The following is a 19,741-nucleotide window of genomic DNA, read 5'->3' as shown; positions in this document are numbered from 1 at the left end:
GAGGGAACGAAAGGAACAAAATGCTATATTGGTTATCATTCTCATGGCTCCTTTATATGCTGTTGTATCCTATACTTGTTTGTTACAATTTACATGGAGCAGTTCTTATTTTACTTTTCTTGAATAAATCAAGAATGCTATGAAACTTTGGTAAGTATATAGTATCAAACATTTTTAAGGGTTTTGTCATTCCAATGAGAGATTATTCCGTTGTTGTTATAAATGCAGGTGATTGCTAAGTTTATGGCGTTGATGTATAGCTATTTGGAACATATCCTTGAGAAAAAACATAGTTCCAGATGGGGTAAAAGGAAGAGAAATTCACCACTCGTTTCTAATGACTCTCTTTCAGGTGGGTAAAACTTGTTTTTTTGGGTGTAGTTTTTGAAGATTTTATTTCCTCTGTTTCAAAGATGTGGTTCTTTTTATACTAATTGCAACCTCATACAGTTCGGTTGAATCACCAATCGCTAAAGCTTCTAAAGTAGTGGACATGTCAGTTTTTAACTTGTTGCTTTTACAATATCCCAGTGTAAGAACAAAAACAAAAGGTGTCTGTCCTGTTTTAATAAGTAGTTTACTATCACAAAGACTCAGCTATCGTCAAGCTAGTTTCCATCATAGATTAAAATCCAGATTTATCTGATTCCAAATGAGAAGTGAGTCAACACATAATGCAACAATTGTAGAATGACTGAACTTATGGAGTATTAGATGAATTGTGAACCTTTATGGAGCTAGTTCAACTGACAAGATTTCTCTAAGCAATGTACGTAGAAGAGACATAGATCCAATATACACACATATATATATGATTTTCAGTGATCAACTAAGATATTATTATCACCAATGATAAGAAAGAAATAACAAATTTTAAGTATAAATGCACCCAATTCTCATGAGCAAAAACCTTTATCTTTCACGAGGATTTACTAGTTGCGAGAAAACAGCACTTGTCGCCACATCTTCCTCCCCATAACTCGCACCCTCCACCCTATTTGCGCTGTTGTTATCAAACGCCTCCATAATGCAATTTTACTTCATTTTTTGCTCAACAACAAGAACTCAACACATGCAAATGCAATTTTCGTAGGCGACAGATGCGCAATTTTCGCAGGCGACAGATGCGTAATTTTCGCAGGCGACAGATGCGCAATTTTCGCAGGCGACAGATGCGCAATTTTCGCAGGCGACAGATGCGCAATTTTCGCAGGCGACAGATGCATATTCGCAGGCGACAAATGCATATTCGTCTGCGACATATGCATTTTCGCCTGCGACGCCTACGACAAATGCATATTAAACCCTAAACCATTCAGCCACCATTTAAAATCTTAAACCAAACCCTAAACTCTATACCAATCTTTCATTTCAGCATTATTGCAAGGAAAACGATGAAAAACGGGCATAACTCACCTGAAATGATGAAAGCATTCCGGGGCGTTGTTTCGAGGAGTTGATCTATCGGCTTCATTCGTTTCGTTGCTTCGCTTAAATCGTCGGGGGAGAAACTGAAATGGGAGAAACTGAAAGGAGTGAAAGGAAAACCAAAGGTCGGTCGAGAAGAAACTGAGAGGGAATGAAGAGAGAAGAAAAGAAACATAAATAACCCAAATTTTTAATTAAGGGTAGAATTGTCTTTTACCCATGACAAAAGGTTAATTTTACAAAATTTATCATGCCTATGCTAAATTTGGAAATAAGCCTATTATCAGGGTTATTTCGTCAAATTTCCCAAATACAACACTTTAGTTCTTTTTTAAGAGCTTTTTTTTTTTAAAATAAAACAGTAATTGGGCATGTATATATATATTTGAAAATTTGAAATGATGGTAGAGAAATGGCTGCAAACTTTCCCGATCCATCTCCGAACACGGTCGAAGAAATCTTCCAAGACTACAGCGTTCGATACGGCGCCGTGCATCGTGCTTTGACCACAGGTTAGGATCTCAATCTTTCGTTCATATTTCTTTATGGCCTACTATAAAATCTCCAGTCGATCGTAATCGACTGTTTACGTTTCCAGATTTTGAAGAATTCTTTAACCTCTGCGATCCAGGTACTGTATATATTATCAAAGAATCTTTTTCTTTCATTATTTCTTCGATCTATCGATAGATTTGAACTGTAAGTAAGTTGCGATCGATTAGCTAGTCTTCTTGATAATCAAGATATCCAAAGATTCGATACTTGTTGTGTTTATAGAAAACGAATACATGTGTCTGTATGGAGATTCAGACGGAAGCTGGCGAGTTAGTAATGCAACAGATGAAGTACCAACTGATCTTCCTGAACCAACATTAGGGTTACTTGTTGGTAGAGATTTAATGAAACGTCAAGATTGGCTCTCTTTAATCGCATTGCACACTGATTGTTGGTTGATCGCTTTAGCTTTTCGTTTCGCATTACATTTCGACTATAAGGAAAGGTATATATTCTTATTCTTCTTACTTACTTACTTATCTTTTGTTATTTATGATCATCATTGATTGATTTCATTTCATTCCATTTTGTTATTAATTTACTAGGAATCGATTATTCAACTTGATCAATGAAATGCCTACACTTCACAATTTGATTTCCCTAAAGAAACAAGATGATAATGTTGATAAGGATGATGATGATGATAATAAGGATGATATTTGTGGCTCTTGTGGGGAAAAATACAATGGAGGGGAGTTTTGGATCGCGTGTGATATGTGCGAGGTGTGGTATCATGGAAATTGTGTGAAAGTAACTCAGGCTAAGGCTGATAAGATCAAAAAATTTAAATGCCCGGCTTGTGTTGGAATTGAACGCTCCAAGAGGCCACCCCGACCAAGGGGATTGAGCATACGGGGTTCAAAATAGGATCGAGGTGTCATTAGTTATTTATATCATGTAGTTCGAGTATGATTAAAATGTTTAAATGCCCGTCGTGTGTTGAAATTAAACGTTCAAAGAAACCACCCGGGCAAGGGGATTGTCGTTAGTTAGTTGTTCATATGTAGTTCGAGTTGTTAGTAGTTTTGATTTTTAATTGACACTTTTTCTTAATAGATTAAAGTCTCTTATTATTATATTCTTTAAATGACAATAATATTGGTTACATATTACTATGTTTTATGAATATATTATCTATAAATAGATTACAAAATCATAATTTGATAGGAGGATGATCCGACCGAGGAAGACAAAGAAGAAAATCCATTCACATTGAGTTTAAAAAAATACTTGTGTGTGCATAGTTTTGTCCAAAAATAAAATAAAATATACAATATGCAAACATTTCATAGCATCTTTCTACCTATGAATATCTTATAGCTTGTTTGATCTTGTTTTTTTTTTAATATTATTAGATAAAGAAGTAGTTATTTTGATTTTTTTAAAGATTGAATTACCAATATTTTTTTAAAAAATTTAATAAAAGTAATTAAATTGGTAAATTGAGTTGTCGTATATGTTATAAGAAGGTAAAAACGAATATTCACTTATTTTTGCATTGACAATGATGATGACTAATATTTTTAATCTTTTGTAAAGTATGATTAAAATTCTTTAGGAGATGTTTGTGTCTATAGTTAGTTACTCTAAAGTTTGAATTGAGGCAGTTGATATAATATAAATACATATTTGGGTTATTATCTCAGTTATTTTCCGGTAAAATATCTAGTTGAAGAGATATCGTCGAATGTTCAATGATCGTAATCATTTAATGCGTAACATTCATAATATTATTATTATACGTCTTTTTGATATTTGTTCTGAAAAAAGAGTTATAAGTTCTTCTTAATGAACTCGATAATTTGTTAGATTATTCATTGTTTTTTCATAATAGTGTCATGATAAATTTTTTAAATCAAACTAGTTCTTAGTATCTATCGACAGAAATTTCCACCACTTTCTCTCAAACATTTTTTTTCTTGTTCTTAGTATTATAAGTAATAAAGGATCTTTCTTGTTCCTAATAACTAAAACCATCTCTCTCTATATCTTTTGCTTATTATTATCATTAGCCCACATATTTTCAAAGCAAAATGGGTTCGGGTCGACCCGACGGAGGGTCGGCTAAAGAACGTTTGAAATGGACCCAGGAGCTTCATGAACTGTTTGAGAGGTCTGTCAACCAGCTTGGTGGCCCTGATAGTAAGTTTCTTAAGTTTTCCGACCCGATTCGACCCGACCCGATTCGTAGATAATAATTAATTTAATTAATGGCAGGGGCTACACCGAAGGGCATACTTAGAGCTATGGGGGTAAAGGGGCTTACAATCTTCCATGTCAAAAGTCACTTACAGAAGTATAGGATGTTGAAATTCATTCCAGAATCTTCCAACAGTATGTTCTAGAACTTTCTTGAATCTTCCTATATAATATTATTAACATAATTGATATGTTCGAGCAGGGGGAAAATACGAGAAGCGAAGTGTTTCTGAAATACTACCCAACTTCAGCGTCACCTCGTCAGTTTTAATTAATTATTTTTATAATATTTTTAAAAAAATCATTTAAATTAATATTTAAATTATTCCTTGTTAATTATAGAGGTGCTCAGCTCAACGAAGCATTACAATTGTACAAACAAGTCCAGATGCGTTTGAATGATCAGAATGAGGTAGAAATGTTATTTTTTTATATTATTTTTTGGAATTTACACGAATTTTATGTTTTAACTTTAATTTAAGACGTTTTTAAGTAAGAATTTCATTTTTTTTTTAAATTTTCGTGAAAAAAAGGTTCAAAGAAGTTTAAAAACGAAGATTGAAGCTCAAGGAAGATACCTAGATAGGATCAAAGACGAAAACAGAGTCTCGAAAACAGTCAAGCTGAATTCCCCGACGTGTCTTCCTTCTCTCTGCGACGAGGAAGAATCCGAAGAGGACGAAGAAGAAGAGTTTGAAGGTGCTGCGAAGAGGCGGAAGAAAGCGGAAGTGTCGAAAAACTCGGAAAACGAATCATCTTTTTCTTGGAGTACAGCTCTCTCAGCCTGCCAATCTCCCTTCATCCTTCCTTCTTTGTTCAACTCTTTCATCAACTAGTAATAATAATAATCTCTACTTTGTTTATGATCAAGATGCATATCTATCTATCTATGGACAATCATATATTGATTGCACTACAAAATAAGGAACATTAATCATTGTGTCATGTAACTTGTGCATCAAGTAATGAAGCTGTTTTAATATAATATTGGGCCAAGTCAATTTTTTTGTTTGTTTATGTTTCGTGTTTGTTTATATCATATGAAAATATAACATAACTATCTCAAACGGACTCTACAACAAACAGAGGAGGCATATTATTTGATTTTCCGTTATAATTGAAAGCTAGCTATTTGACATTTATATAAGTTTAGTGCACAAATATATAATATTAATGATTTTCTTCTTGCGGTTTTGGTTTGAATAAGATGAGGTTTGATAATCCTTTTTAATTATAAGTTGAAATTCTTAAAAGACTATGGAAAAAAGGAGGTTTGGAATTACTTTTATTTAACTTAATTGATTAATTTTTTGTGTCAGTAAATTTTGTATCGGCACATATTTATCATTTACCGACGTAATTTTATGTGTGTTGGTTCCCTTACCGGCACATTCTATGTGTAGGTCAATATTTTTCGACTCTACTTTTTCTGACGCTATTTTAAGTGTCGATATTTAGTGGCATATATTTATGTTTAGGAAATCTTATTTTAAATACCAATAAGAATGAATTTTGATCATTTTGTATGACTATATATTGGCCACAAACTGAAAATATATATGAAAAGTAAACACGGTATCGTTTTTTTTGTCACCTTACCTTTGTTGTTTGGTGAGTTAATTTAAATTAAAAAATATTTATAAATTCATTTGAAACATATTTTTTTTGTTCAAATATTTAATTTAAATATTGATTTAAATTAAATAATGTTTTAAATTTAAATATACATGAAAAATATTATTAAATTTATGAATATATGTAGAATTAAAGTATGTTTTGAGATATCTAGATTAAAACAAATAAAAAAATATTTTTTTTTGTTCAATCCAAATTGAGAGTTTAACATAAATATTTTTAAATCGTTGAGTTTGGATATAAACGAAAAATGTTAAAATTTTGTTTTATTTATAAAACAAATTCTACAACTATAACTTAAAATCAATCATGTTGTTATAAAAAGTAGATAAAAAATTTCATGTAACTCTTGCCTCCTCTAAAGTATAGTGGGTTATTGTCAAAGAGTTAGCCAACACTTATTTCTCGGATACTATTTCCATCCAACATTGCTCCATCAGGCTTTCGTCACTCGCAAAACATTCTCATTGCTGCCTCCCATCCTCTCGACCAGCTACTATTGATCGTCTTGATAAACTACCTTGCCGACCTAATTCAATCATATTAAATAACTAATTTTTTTATATATTTTTCATGTAACTAAAATAGAAAAGTTTAAACATTCAACAAGCGTTTGTAGTCCAACGGTTAGGATAATTGCCTTCCAAGCAATAGACCCGGGTTCGACTCCCGGCAGACGCATTAATTGTTTTATTTTTTATTTTATTTTTGTAAAATCCAGATCTAGATGTATTAAAAAAGTTAATAATGTTTTAATGGGGGCTAATATGAATATACAAATAAAGTTAAGGGGTTAAAATAAAATATCACCATAAGAATTTCTAGCCAAACTACACATCATAAACTATACTTGAAATTGCCTTTTCTAATCATTCTCTCTTTCTAGACCTTCTTCTTCTTTCTTCTTCTTCTTTCCATGGACAAATTTCAGCTTCTCCTGGTTGGATTACCGCTCTTTCTTTTCTGTACAGATATCGTTAACCTATTTGGTCCTCGTCCACCTCCCAAGCCCGATCATCATCACCATCATCATCATCACGATAAACCACACCACCAGCCGTCTCCACAAACCCTAGATTTTACAGCATCGCAGGTCAGTCCAGATCCACTTCCTCAGTTATTCATCTAATCGTTTTATATATTTTCAATTCATCAATTTGCAGAAACTAAATGGAGTTGGAGCAATTGGTTTTGGTAACACCGTCAACATCAATTTCTGCGCCTCTTGCTCATACAGGTTCACTATTATAGATTCTTATCGATTGAAACCTGTTAATTAGCATAAGTATGATTAGACTAGACTGTTTGTTTTGATACATGATTCATTGTTAGTGCATTTTACTGATTTGAAGTTCTTAAAAATCAGAGGGACAGCAGAGACAATGAAGAATATGCTGCAAACATCATTTCCTGGGATAAATATTGTTCTAGCAAATTATCCTCCTCCACTTCCGAAACGTTTGTTGAGTAAAGTAGTACCTGTTTTTCAGTTTGGAGTTATTGGAATTGTTATGGCAGGGGAACAGATATTTCCTAGGTTGGGATTTGTAGCACCTCCTCGATGGTTCTATACCTTACGAGCAAATAGATTTGGTACTATTTCAACTGCTTGGCTTCTTGGAAATGTTCTTCAATCCACACTTCAAAGTTCGGGTGCTTTTGAAGTTTACAGTAATGGTGAATTGGTAAAGCCCTCCCTTTCTATCTTCTGTATTGGTTTGTGTCATTTACTGTTTTAGTGAAGTTCATTATCTATCCAGAAATCCTTAATTGTTTGGATGTGATATGCTTTTCATAAATGTAATCTGAATTAGGTAATGGTGAATTGATAAACCTTCTTCCATCCTCATTAGTTAGTGTCATTTACTGTTTTATTGAAGTTCTTTATCTATCCAGAAACCCTTACTTATTTGGATGTGACATGTTTTTCATAATGTAATCTGAATTAGGTAATGGTGAATTGATAAAGCCCCACTTCCATCCTCCATTAGTTAGTGTCATTTACTGTTTTACTGAAGTTCTTTATCTGTCCAGAAACCTTTAATTGTTTGGATGTGACATGCTTTTCATAAATGTAATCTGAATTAGGTCATTTATGGATGTGTTTTCTTGCAGGTTTTAGTGAAGTTCTTTATCTATCAAGAAACCCTTACTTGTTTGGATGTAAAATGCTTTTCATAAATATAATCTGAATTAGGTCATTTATAGATGTGTTTTCTGTTATGCCCTTTGCAGGTTATACTGAAGTTCTTTATCTATCAAGAAACCCTTGTTTGGATGTGAAATGCTTTTCATAAATATAATCTGAATTAGGTCATTTATAGATGTGTTTTCTGTTATGCCCTTTGCAGGTTATACTGAAGTTCTTTATCTATCAAGAAACCCTTGTTTGGATGTGAAATGCTTTTCATAAATGTAGAATTAGGTCATTTATGGATGTGTTTTCTCATTTCTGTTATGCCCTTTGCAGGTTTTCTCGAAACTGAAGGAACACCGGTTCCCTTCTGAAATAGAGTTGAAAGATCTAGTTGGTAAAACGGTTTCGAATGGGGGAATTTTGGATGGCCCGGGCGAGAACCTCTGGTCCTAGGAAGGAATCATTTGTCAAGTCCCACAAAAAAAAAGAAGATTCATCTGACATGATTGTTGTTAAGGAGGAGGAGTGATCATAAAATCAAATAGAAGTCAGAAAATTTTAATGTTTTTCCATGAACCCTAAACATGTTAGATTATACATTATTGTTTAACTCTGGCTGTAAGAACAGTTACAGTATTAGTAAGTTTGTTTTTTATTTCCTTGCTGTTTTGCCTATTGAACAATTATGGTTAAATAATATAATTAATAATGTTTTTTTTGTGTGGTTTCTATGAGTTGGTTTTGTTGTTCATCAATGGAAGTGTTGCCAGAAAATGATGCTTAACAAATATTCAGTATATATAAAAAAAATTGGATAAAAATAAAGTTATTTGAGATATTTTAGAACTAATTCTTAAATTTTTTTTTATATTTAAAATCAAAATTTAATAATAATAAAAGTATTTTAATTATGAATGATTTGATAATTATGTGGTCTATGAATCTTTTATTAATGTGGTCTATAATCCATTTTTTATAATTCAAAAAGGACAAAATTATTTAAATAAGAAACAATTATTTTTCTTAAAAAAATCCATAAAAATTAGTGTTAAAGCAACACAAATGTAAATTAAACAAGTCGTGATCAATTTTGTTTTTGCTTTGTAAGTTCTTTTCCGACACGTCTTGTAGGCTTTAAATTGAATTTGATATAAATTATTTAGTTACTTCAATTACCTTATATTGGTAATAATTAATAAACCAATTAATTGTATGTATTAATATTTATGAATGAATGCAACCAAACTTTAAATTAACTTTATTTGGCTAATAATTAATAAGCCAATTAATTATATGTATTAATATTTATGCATGAATGCAACCAAACTTTAATAATGGTTTGATGTACAACATAATTATATCAAACACAAATATATATATATATATATTTATCTTATTTTTAGTTATTATTTAAAATAATATAATATAATTTTTATTATTTAAAATAATATAAACCAATAAAAAAAAAAGACAAATAACAAGTTTTTAAATGTCATTTTATTTATTTATAATAAAAACTAATATATTTATTGTGGGGATAATTCTTCGATTAGAGTTTAGAACGACATTTGATGTAGTGACAAAAGTCTAAATGCAATGTATCCTAAGATTGCTTCCATTGTTATATGTAGAAATGCTAAGGACGTGTTTAATCATACCGTTTCGCTAACCGAATTAGATATAAAAGAAAATTAAACATTATGAAATATTTCGTCCCACAATATAGTTTTACTATTAGTATGACGCAAACAAATGTTACCGTCTGACCAAGACGTTATACGTTGACAAAATATAAAAAAATTCCATACGGGGTATTGCTTAATCGCTAAGTTTATTATATATAATTTTGTTAGAAAAAAATTTAGGAGTTAAAGATTCTATCTAAGATATTTGTTTTTGGATAAAGCGTTATTCATAATGGATGTCTAATGATCATGAAAAAAAATTAATATTATGACTAGTCGTTATTGTATGTCACACAAAAGTTAAATATGCAACTCACTTATTTTTGTATTGTCGAGGGGTGACTAGTATTTAGAGTATTTTGTGCAGTATTACTTAGATTCATTGAGTGATGTTTAGCCTTTGAGTAGTTGCTGAGAAGTTTAGATTATTACAGTGATATGACAACCTTACATATTAGGATAATCATTTTAATTATTTTCGATGGATTATCTGGTTAAGAGAAATAATTGAACATTCGATTCACAATATTATGACGCATTATGGTTAATTCAGAAAAACAATAGAGTCTAGGATTTAATTGTTCTTCTTGAAATTTACAATATCAAGTATTTTTTTTAAAACTTTTCTTTTCATTACATGCTTAATCATTATGTTTAAATTTATTTATTTATTTTTAATATATATGACCTTTTAAAAATCTAATATATTTATATATTTTATTTTAAAATAAATTATTTTTTTAATTTAAATAATTTATTAATATTTAAAATTAAATTAATAAAAAATATATATAACATCGCATATATATATATATATATAATATTAGTTATTAAATATTATTATAAATATAAAAAAACCTAATAAAACATACTCTCTTAATAATTAAAATAATATAAAATAAATAAATTGAATATAAACTGAATTAAACTAATCATTTAATTTATATAAAAAGAGAAAAATTCTATTATTTTTTCGGGCAATCAGATTGTGCAGTTACATTTTTTCCGAAATTTCATATCCCAATCATTTCTAGTTTATTATATACTGTATTTTTTAAAAAATATTAAAATTTATATATTATGTAATTATTTAGTCATTAACTACATAATAACATTTCATAAAAAAATAAAATATACATATTATAATAATTAATATATATTAAGTTTAAAATTTTCTGATTTATAGGTTTTTGTGATAACTAGTAAAAAATAAAAATAAAAATAAAAATAAAAATAAACAAATAAGTCATTCTCGTTTAGTGTGCCCACCCTATCTATATGTATCATCATTTTCTTACAAAACAATTAATAAAAAGATAGCATTTTCATTTAATATTATTATTGTGTTTCTTAAATAAATAAATAAAAAATACTATTTCTATGTATATAAGATCTTCTTCCATTTGGTTTCCAGATTTCGAGATTTCTATCTCTCTCCACCTTAAGAAGCCATGGGAGCACGATCTTCAGAAAACCAAGGTGTTTCTCTTCATATTTCTCTCTTATGAACACTGTATGATTTTGTTTAAAGCAGACTTATCATCATTAGATTTCAATCTAATGATGATAAGAATGAGAGAATGAAACTGAATTTCGTTTACTTTAAAATATTGCATGAACAAAGAGTAGATTGAGATTGAATACTAGTTCATAAGCACTTTGATTTGATTGGATTTATTTTCGTTAATAATAGCCGGAGATCGAGTTCGTTTTTCCTTTTTTGGTTAATTTGTGTTTCATATCCAGCTACATGCTTGATCAGCTTGAGATTTTACTTGCAGATGAACAGAAAGAGGTCGTTAGAAGTTCTTACTTTGATTTACCGCCACTCGATGTTTCTGTTGCATTCCCACAAGCAACTCCAATGACAACGTTCCCTCCTTGCAGTGAGATTCATTATTACTCATATATTGAATTGGGACAAGCAGTTTTGAGCTTATGTTTATGAACACATTGATTCAAATATGTTGACCTAATACCAGTTTAACTTCTAAACTGCAGCCTCTGATTTTTACTTGTTTGATGATCTTTTGAGCTCCGAGGAGCAGTCTGCACGGTTAAGAGTTAGGGAGTGTATGGAAAAGGAGATAGCCCCAATAATCGTTCCGGTATTTATCTAATTTGCGACACTTTTTTATGTTTCTTTGGTTTTGGTTTGCATAAACTTAGACATTTGATTTTGATTTTATAGTTTTGGGAGAAGGCTGAATTTCCATTTCATATAGTACCCAAGCTTGGTGCTATGGGCATTGCAGGTGCCACAATTAAGGTATTTCTTGATTTCTTTTGATCCTTTTATGGAAATGGCGAATAAACAGTCAAATTGAATTGATTTAATTTCTAGGGCTATGGATGTCCTGGTTTATCTGTTACTGCTGCTGCCATCACTATAGCAGAAGTTGCCCGTGTTGATGCTAGCTGCTCCACCTTTATACTCGTGCATTCTTCTTTAGCAATGTCCACAATTGGTAGGTTTTTTGTGTGTTTGGTACTTCTTTGACAATTTGCATTCAGATTATATTATATATGATTTACTCTTTGCATTTGTTTTTGTAAGAGCAGCACTTTTGGGTTCTGAAGATCAGAAGAAGAAATATTTACCTTCCTTAGCTCAATTGAAAACTATAGCTTGTTGGGTGAGGATAAATATGTTTAACTGGTCATGTTATAAAATGTTAGAAAGGGCTAAATATTCCTCACATGTTATTATTAGGGTCTTACTGAACCTGATTATGGAAGTGATGCGAGTTCCTTGAAAACAACAGCAACAAAGGTTTTATAGCAAATATAATCATGTGTGTTGTTTCCATGACCACCTCTCTTTTCGCTCTAAATCTTGTTTTTATCAGGTTTCCGGTGGTTGGATCCTGGAAGGACAAAAACGCTGGATAGGGAACAGCACGTTTGCAGACCTGCTGGTTATTTTTGCTAGGAATACAATCTCGGATCAGATGAATGCGTAAGTTGAGAGAGTCAAGAAAAACCTTTTGTTCTGTTATATTTTCCCATGGAATGTTTAAATATTATTTTTCTGTTCCAGATTTTTGGTAAAAAAAGATGCCCCTGGATTACAAGTTACTAAGATTGCAAACAAGATTGGGCTTAGGATTGTTCAAAATGGAGATATACGATTAAATAAAGTCTTTGTGCCAGATGAGGACCGATTACCAGGTGCCAATTCATTCCAGGATACAAATAAGGTTAGGAAACAACAAATTTCTTAGTGTTTTCATGAATTTTCATCATTGAGCAGTTTTATCAATACCAATGGGGATAGAAGATTAAGATAGGACTCGCAGTTGTGTTTAAAACTGACTGTTTGTTCTTTATAGATTCTTGCTGTCTCACGTCTCATGGTTGCCTGGCAACCCATTGGCATGACGATGGGGGCCTATGATATGTGTCACAGGTATGACAGTTCGGGTTCTCTATAGTAGTTATATTTTCAGTTTTTACAAATTTGTCTTAACTAAAAAAACCCTGCTAAATGTGTAAATTGTAAGGTACTTGAACGAGAGAAAGCAGTTTGGAGTACCATTAGCGAGTTTCCAGATCAGCCAACAAAAGTTAGTTAAGATGTTGGGTAATATTCAGGCAATGCAACTACTAGGTTGGAGACTCTGCAAGTTATACGATAAAGGTCAAATGACACCTGGTCGGGTTAGCTTGGGAAAGGTAGGTATAAGCAAATAACTATTTCATTGATATCGGATTTCTGATATTCAGGCATGGAATTCTGGGTCTGGATCTGAATGAGAAATCGTTATCAAACATGGTCTATTCTAGATCAAGATTGAGAATGAGAAAGTGTTTCTAATTGAGAATGCATATTATTATTGACAAATTTATGACATTCAGGCATGGATTTCCCAAAAGGCGAGGGAAACGCTCTCACTTGGACGTGAATTACTTGGTGGCAATGGAATCTTGTCAGACTTCTTGGTCGCTAAGGTTTAAAAATGAATTTGTTAATAGTTTCTAGAGTTGATTCTGATAAAACATTCATAATTTCTAATTATCTATCTGGTGCTCCTTTAGGCATTCTGTGATCTAGAGCCAATTTACACGTATGAAGGCACTTTTGATATAAACTCGTTAGTTGCGGGCAGGGAGGTGACAGGAATCGCTAGTTTCAAGCCAGCTGCTGCTTCCACTCGACAGAGTCGTATCTAATTTGAAACTCGATATTATTGTTATATATATACAAATATGTACGTGTCAAATAAAGAATCAAGGGATGTTTAGTTTCACACTTGACTAAGAACGGTTGAAATAAATTATTGTTGCCTTCTTATGGTTAAGTCTTTGTACCAAATTCTCATATTTTTCAATATACTTAATTTTATAATTGATAGATTATATCTACAATTAACCCTATTTGAAAGCTATAAACCAGTTTTTCATACACTAAAAACAAATTTCTATGTAATAATAAAATACAAGAAATTATATAAGGGCAACATTACCAGCATCCTTATTATCCTACATCAGACTTCCCCATCCTTATCCCTATATCAATTCATTATTAATTTATCATTTACTTTTCAAAACTTCACTTAATTTCTCAACTACCTCAAAATTAAATGAAAGGTAATTAATAAGTCTCTTCATATTTGACCATGTCAAGGTGTAACATTATTCATTTTTCTGATCGGATCTTCACAAATTTCTGGATCAAGTTCCATTTGAATCTTCAAAGGTATGTTGGATGATATGTTGTTTGTTTATTCATGTATCTTTTGAAAATAAACTAGAATTTTATTTATACAAGTATTTTTTTTTTTTTTTTCAAACTATGCATAGTGGGTGTGATAGATCATAATATAAATAATGTATTATTTCCTTATTTCGTTTGAGACCTTGCGAATGATGTTTTTTATTAAGACTTTGCAAAAATATTCAATAATCTTTTTGTTCTTAATCGTTCTAACACTATGAGAGATGAATCAAATTAAACAGATAAAATAAAAGTGAATGAAACAGAGAACAACGCAAACATAACAATAATAAATGAAGAGTATAAGAAAAATTGTTAGAGAAAAGAAGATGAAATATTACGATGATGGGAAATGAATCAACAGGGAGATAAAATATTACCTGTGAGAGAACGGGAGATGAATTAATTTTTGAGAGATAATGTTAAACATTAGTTATTGAGAGTTAATGTTGATGACATTTTAGCGGGAGAAGGAACTCATTTGGCGGGATAGGAAGAGATGAAAGAGAAATAATAATATTTTATGTCTTGTCGATCTTTATTTTAAAGATAGTAAATGATATACAGAATCTGATACAACTGCCCTAACTATTTCTTGTTAGAATATATATATATATATATATATAAATGATGCTTAATCAATTGTATGGTAGGGTGATGTACGCTCACTACATTCATTTGAGTTTTTACATATTTTCTCTCTTTTATCGTAACTAGCATTTATCCCGTGCATTTGCACGATTAATAATATAAAAAATCGTAAAAAAAATATTACGGTAAAATTTTTATGGGCAGGTCAACCCACAATCCGATCCAAGTATCCATTTACTCTCACATATATTCAAATTAGTCACAGCTCTCGACCCGACAATCTGAACACTTTGAAAATTAAGCATCATTATATATATATATAGATTGGTTATTTAAAAAGTTGAACTTATATTGTTAAAATGTCACGCGTTTATCAAATTTTGGGTTTAATTTAAAATATTAAGTGTTATTAGCTTAGTTGGTTAAAATGTTGTACTTATTTTGTTAGGTTGCAAGTTCGAACCATATCTATAGCATTTTTAATTTTATTTTTAACCATTTTAAGTTTATGGGCGGGTCAACCCACAATCCGACCCAAGTATCCATTTACTCTCACATATATCCAAATTAACCACAAGCTCTCGACCCGGCAATCCGGACACTTTAAAAATTAAGCATCATTATATATATATATATAGATTACATATTCATAAATACTAATTTATCTCTCCTCCAATAATTATTAATTTATCTTTCTTATTTAGTTTTTATTTTATTTTATCTATCACATAATATATATTTTTTCAAACAAATTATATAAAATATATTACCTTATTAATAATTTTATATTTAATATTAAATATCTATTTATTTGTATGTAAAACTATTTATAATATAATTCTCATTTATCAAAAAATTTATATAAATACAATTTTTTTTCATATTGTCACACAAATACATTTTATACATTTTTTAATAAAATAAAAGATTATATATTTTAATTTATTTAAAAAATAAATATTTTAAAAACAAATAACATCTCTACCTAAAATTTATATATATTAATTTACCTTCCTAATTAATTTTATTTTATTTTCTCTCCTTATATATATATATATATATATATATAAATAATAAAATAAAATATTATATATATTTTAATTTATTTAAAAAATAAATATTTTAAAAACAAATAACCTCTCTTACCTAAAATTTATATATATTAATTTATCTTCCTAATTAATTTTTATTTTATTTTCTCTCTCATCTTTTATATATATATATAAATAATAAAATAAAATTTATATATATTTTAATTTATTTAAAATATAAATATTTTAAAAACAAATAACATCTCTCAACTAAAATTTATATATATTAATTTACATTCCTAATTAATTTTTTTATTTTCTCTCTATTCTTTATATATATATATATATATATATATATATATATATATATATATATATATATATATATATATATATATATATATATATATTTATAAAATACCTAATAATAATAATTCTCAAATTCTTTTAACTCTTAATTTAACTCTTAATTCATAATTACTAATTTATCTCTTTTCATAAGTATTAATTTCTCTTTTTTTCGTTTTATCTCAAATTCTCTTTTATCATTACTAATTTAACTCTTATTTCATAATTATTAATTTCTCTTATTTTTAGTTTTTTATTTTTTCTCTTATTATATAATTTATACATATATAATAATGTCAAACATAGAATGTGTCATATACCTCCCACATTAATCTTTCTCTATGTTTTTATTTTTTCTCTTATTATGTAATCTATACATATATAATAATGTCAAACATAGAATGTGTCATATACCTCCCACAATAATCTGGGTTACTTTATAGATTTGGCTGGTTTTGGGCTCTGATTATCTATAATGTTTAACTGAATCTATGTTTTTATTTGAGAGAGAAGTAATGTGGTTGTGCAAGGAGATGGGATCGATTCGCAAGATGATGTGTCGTTCTTCGCGCTGTCACTTACTACCCTTCCATGTTGTAACTACATGTATCTTTACAAGTATCTTTAACGTACACATTTTTTATATTGTCACACAAATAAATTTTATACTTTTTTTAATAAAATAAAAGATTATATATATTTTAATTTATTTGAATATGAAATTGTGGAAGAAACTAGTGACTTTTTCACCATCAAGTCAGGCTTCAAGGTCTCTTTCACTAATTGCTCAAGTAAGAGAAAGAAAACAGCCATTGTGGGTGGGAGATTACATCAGTGGAGAAGGTCTATTAGATTAAGAACAAGTTGATGATGTTGCAATGATGGCAACCTCAACTGATCATGTGTACTTTGAAGATGTTGTAGATAGTGCACCATGGAGAGCTGCAATGAATGTGGAGATTGTTGTTATTGAAAGAAATAATATTTGAGAGTTGACTGTTTACTAGCTAATGAAAAGAATGTGAGAGTAAAATGGGTCTACAAAACAAAGTTCATAATTCAGTTGTTCATGGTTCTCAACTTACTAAAGATAAAAGTGAAAATAATGTTGATAGCAGTCAGTACAAACAACTAATTGGCAGTCTCATATATTTTACAGCAACACAACCTGATATTATTTTTGTTGTAAGTCAACTTACTCGATATATGGACTATTCTACCGAACTTCATCACAATGCAGCAAAAAGAGTAATATGATACTTGAAAGGAACGTATGATTATGATATTCTCTACAAGAAGGAAGAAGATGTAAAACTTGAAAACTATACAGATAGTGACTATGCTAGTGATTTGGGCGATCGTAAGAGTACATCAGAATATATTTTTCAGCTGAGTTCTGGTGCTTTGTCTTGACTATCAAAGAAGCATACAATTGTTACATTGTCCACAACTGAAACAGAATTTATTGAAGCAACTTCAACAACAACTCAGGCAATTATGTTGCAAAGAATTTTAGAGTATCTTCATCAGTTAGAGAATGGTAAGTGCACAATTATACTCTACGATAACAGTTCAAACATTGCTCTATCTAAGAATCCAGTTTTACATGGTTGTAGCAAGCACATTGATGTCACGTTTCACTTTCTTCGTGATCTTACTAGAGAATGAGATGTTAAGTTAGTTCATTGTTTCAGTCAAAATCAAGTTATTGATATAATGACAAAATCACTGAAACTGAATGTGTTTGTGAGGCTCAGAGGTTTTCTTGGCATGTGTTCTGTATCAGTTCTAAACTGAATTCCATTTTTCAATTTAAAGGAGAAAATGTTGAAATGATCCGTCTAATAAATTAGTGTTAGTTAGTTTTTAGCAAATATATCCTCTTAGAATTTAATTAATTTTTTTATATAACTAGTAATACCACTAAGTTAGTGTTAGTAGTGTCTTATTTTTGATAAGTAACACCACTAAGTTAGTAGTGATTTTTATTTTTGTGCTTTTGTAAGGCATTTTATTTATTTTAATTAAGGAATGTAGACATTTCTTATACACTCTTGTCTCTAGAGTTTTCAATAAAAGGGCAAAAGATGAGAAGCAAAGGAGAAAGCATGATAGAGAAGACAATTTTTTTTGAAAAAAATACTCATTCTACCTTTGATTGGTAATCTCATTTTTGTATTTCAAAAGTTTATTCGGATGAACCTAATAGACAAGGTGGTCCAAAACAAAACATTTGTTGTATGTAAGACTATCTTCAGTTTGTTTGAGTATGTGATTTAATTTGAGAAGTGGTTTAATCTATGATCCTTAACTGTTATTTGTATAAGTGTTATTGAAGTGTTTGCTTTATTTATTCTTTTAAAAAAAAAAATAGGATACTGATTATTTCATTTTGGGATAGTTGAATATGCATTATATTGCTTTCTAGATAGCAATAAAGCTCGCCAGATTAATTAATAAATGTTCCAATAATCCATGGTAAAAGTAATTCTAAACTTAATAAAAGAATAATAAGCCTTTTTAGTTGTTTGTATATTGCACCGAAACTCCTTTCAAAAACGGATGTTAGATGATGATCAGTTTGAAATGTTGAACTGAAAAAATAAATAAATAAATAAATATGGAAAGTAATGATGGTAATGAAGAGAAGGAAAATACTAATTACATGAAGTGAAAGGTGAATGAAAGTAATGTTGACAAAATGGAAAAGAAGGGAATCTATACATATATAATAATGCTTAATATAAAAATGTTGTGGTTGAGTGTAATATATATATAATAATGCTTAATATAAAAATGTTGTGGTTGAGTATACGCGCTCTGCTTAGAGCCCTAAGAGTTTCATCGGTTAAAATGGGTAAAATATAAATTCTCGCGGGTCTTCACCCTATCTGGATCGGTTTGGATTTCAGTAATATAAAAAAAAAAAAAAAAAAAAACACTTATTACATTTTCTTTCTCTCACTTGGCGCATCTTTCTCAATCATCTCCGGACACTAGGTTTTGGACTGGGTCAACTTGGACAGTGACGACGACCTAGATTCATGCTCTTCTCCTTCCCGGCGGCATGGAAGGGTTGCGGAGGAAGAGAAGGTCTCTTAGTGGCGGAAGCTCTCAGCATCCCTAATGAAGCCAAACCCTTTTCGCCTTTATTCATTTTGTATACCTGTCCGGATGCTAGGGTTTTGGACGGGGTTTGCTTGGAGGTGACGGCGACCAAGAGTCGCGCTCTTCTCATTCCCCACTGCAATTTTTACTTCCCACCAGCGTGGAAGGGCTTGGGTGGAAGAGAAGGTCTCACAATGGCAAAAACTCTCAGCATCCCTAATAAAGAACTGTTTCGTCTATACATTTTCGGACGCCGGCTTGGGAGTGACAGCGACCAAGAGTCACGTTCTTCTCCTTCCCAACTAAG

The 19,741-nt window shown here is 30.3% G+C and overlaps 4 protein-coding genes and 1 non-coding gene across 5 annotated transcripts; all 5 read left to right on the top strand.

Moving 5' to 3' along the window:
* Positions 1 to 1,840: 1,840 nt before the first annotated feature.
* On the top strand, positions 1,841 to 2,850 carry LOC124933720 (PHD finger protein ALFIN-LIKE 3-like). The gene is made up of 4 exons (XM_047474159.1): positions 1,841 to 1,940; positions 2,027 to 2,059; positions 2,206 to 2,428; positions 2,529 to 2,850. The coding sequence occupies exons 1-4, from the start codon at positions 1,841 to 1,843 to the stop codon at positions 2,848 to 2,850; spliced, it is 678 nt and encodes a 225-aa protein (XP_047330115.1).
* A 1,161-nt stretch (positions 2,851 to 4,011) lies between these two features.
* Positions 4,012 to 5,024, top strand: LOC124933437 (myb family transcription factor PHL7-like). Its single transcript, XM_047473840.1, has 5 exons — positions 4,012 to 4,125; positions 4,201 to 4,317; positions 4,385 to 4,442; positions 4,525 to 4,594; positions 4,716 to 5,024. The coding sequence occupies exons 1-5, from the start codon at positions 4,017 to 4,019 to the stop codon at positions 5,016 to 5,018; spliced, it is 657 nt and encodes a 218-aa protein (XP_047329796.1). The 5' UTR covers positions 4,012 to 4,016; the 3' UTR covers positions 5,019 to 5,024.
* A 1,402-nt stretch (positions 5,025 to 6,426) lies between these two features.
* On the top strand, positions 6,427 to 6,498 carry TRNAG-UCC. Its single transcript has one exon. It is a non-coding gene; the product is annotated as a tRNA-Gly (tRNA).
* Positions 6,499 to 6,677: 179 nt separating this feature from the next.
* On the top strand, positions 6,678 to 8,613 carry LOC124934425 (selT-like protein). Its single transcript, XM_047474956.1, has 4 exons — positions 6,678 to 6,910; positions 6,981 to 7,054; positions 7,184 to 7,502; positions 8,288 to 8,613. Exons 1-4 carry the CDS (start codon positions 6,734 to 6,736, stop codon positions 8,405 to 8,407), a joined length of 690 nt encoding a protein of 229 aa, XP_047330912.1. The 5' UTR covers positions 6,678 to 6,733; the 3' UTR covers positions 8,408 to 8,613.
* Positions 8,614 to 10,966: 2,353 nt separating this feature from the next.
* On the top strand, positions 10,967 to 13,936 carry LOC124934441 (acyl-coenzyme A oxidase 4, peroxisomal-like). The gene is made up of 13 exons (XM_047474974.1): positions 10,967 to 11,118; positions 11,421 to 11,525; positions 11,641 to 11,747; positions 11,831 to 11,908; positions 11,984 to 12,107; positions 12,202 to 12,275; positions 12,353 to 12,412; positions 12,489 to 12,598; positions 12,680 to 12,839; positions 12,972 to 13,048; positions 13,143 to 13,314; positions 13,498 to 13,590; positions 13,678 to 13,936. The coding sequence occupies exons 1-13, from the start codon at positions 11,091 to 11,093 to the stop codon at positions 13,810 to 13,812; spliced, it is 1,323 nt and encodes a 440-aa protein (XP_047330930.1). The 5' UTR covers positions 10,967 to 11,090; the 3' UTR covers positions 13,813 to 13,936.
* The last annotated feature ends 5,805 nt before the right edge of the window (positions 13,937 to 19,741 follow it).

The sequence above is a fragment of the Impatiens glandulifera genome, chromosome 4 (assembly GCF_907164915.1).
Source record: "Impatiens glandulifera chromosome 4, dImpGla2.1, whole genome shotgun sequence".
Lineage (NCBI taxonomy): Eukaryota > Viridiplantae > Streptophyta > Magnoliopsida > Ericales > Balsaminaceae > Impatiens > Impatiens glandulifera.
Note: the sequence above shows the minus strand (reverse complement) of the source record. Positions and strands in the feature narration are given on the sequence as shown.

Bases quoted from the DNA above. Each gene is read 5' to 3' on its own strand.
- LOC124933720 (XM_047474159.1), top strand. From the start codon at position 1,841: ATGGCTGCAAACTTTCCCGATCCATCTCCGAACACGGTCGAAGAAATC. The intron at 1,941-2,026 runs GTTAGGATCTCA...TTACGTTTCCAG, and splicing joins GCATCGTGCTTTGACCACAG to ATTTTGAAGAATTCTTTAAC. The intron at 2,429-2,528 runs GTATATATTCTT...TTAATTTACTAG, and splicing joins CATTTCGACTATAAGGAAAG to GAATCGATTATTCAACTTGA.
- LOC124933437 (XM_047473840.1), top strand. From the start codon at position 4,017: ATGGGTTCGGGTCGACCCGACGGAGGGTCGGCTAAAGAACGTTTGAAA. The intron at 4,126-4,200 runs GTAAGTTTCTTA...AATTAATGGCAG, and splicing joins CCAGCTTGGTGGCCCTGATA to GGGCTACACCGAAGGGCATA. The intron at 4,595-4,715 runs GTAGAAATGTTA...CGTGAAAAAAAG, and splicing joins GTTTGAATGATCAGAATGAG to GTTCAAAGAAGTTTAAAAAC.
- LOC124934425 (XM_047474956.1), top strand. From the start codon at position 6,734: ATGGACAAATTTCAGCTTCTCCTGGTTGGATTACCGCTCTTTCTTTTC. The intron at 7,055-7,183 runs GTTCACTATTAT...CTTAAAAATCAG, and splicing joins TGCGCCTCTTGCTCATACAG to AGGGACAGCAGAGACAATGA. The intron at 7,503-8,287 runs GTAAAGCCCTCC...TGCCCTTTGCAG, and splicing joins TTTACAGTAATGGTGAATTG to GTTTTCTCGAAACTGAAGGA.
- LOC124934441 (XM_047474974.1), top strand. From the start codon at position 11,091: ATGGGAGCACGATCTTCAGAAAACCAAG. The intron at 11,526-11,640 runs GTGAGATTCATT...TCTAAACTGCAG, and splicing joins GACAACGTTCCCTCCTTGCA to CCTCTGATTTTTACTTGTTT. The intron at 13,315-13,497 runs GTAGGTATAAGC...TATGACATTCAG, and splicing joins GTCGGGTTAGCTTGGGAAAG to GCATGGATTTCCCAAAAGGC.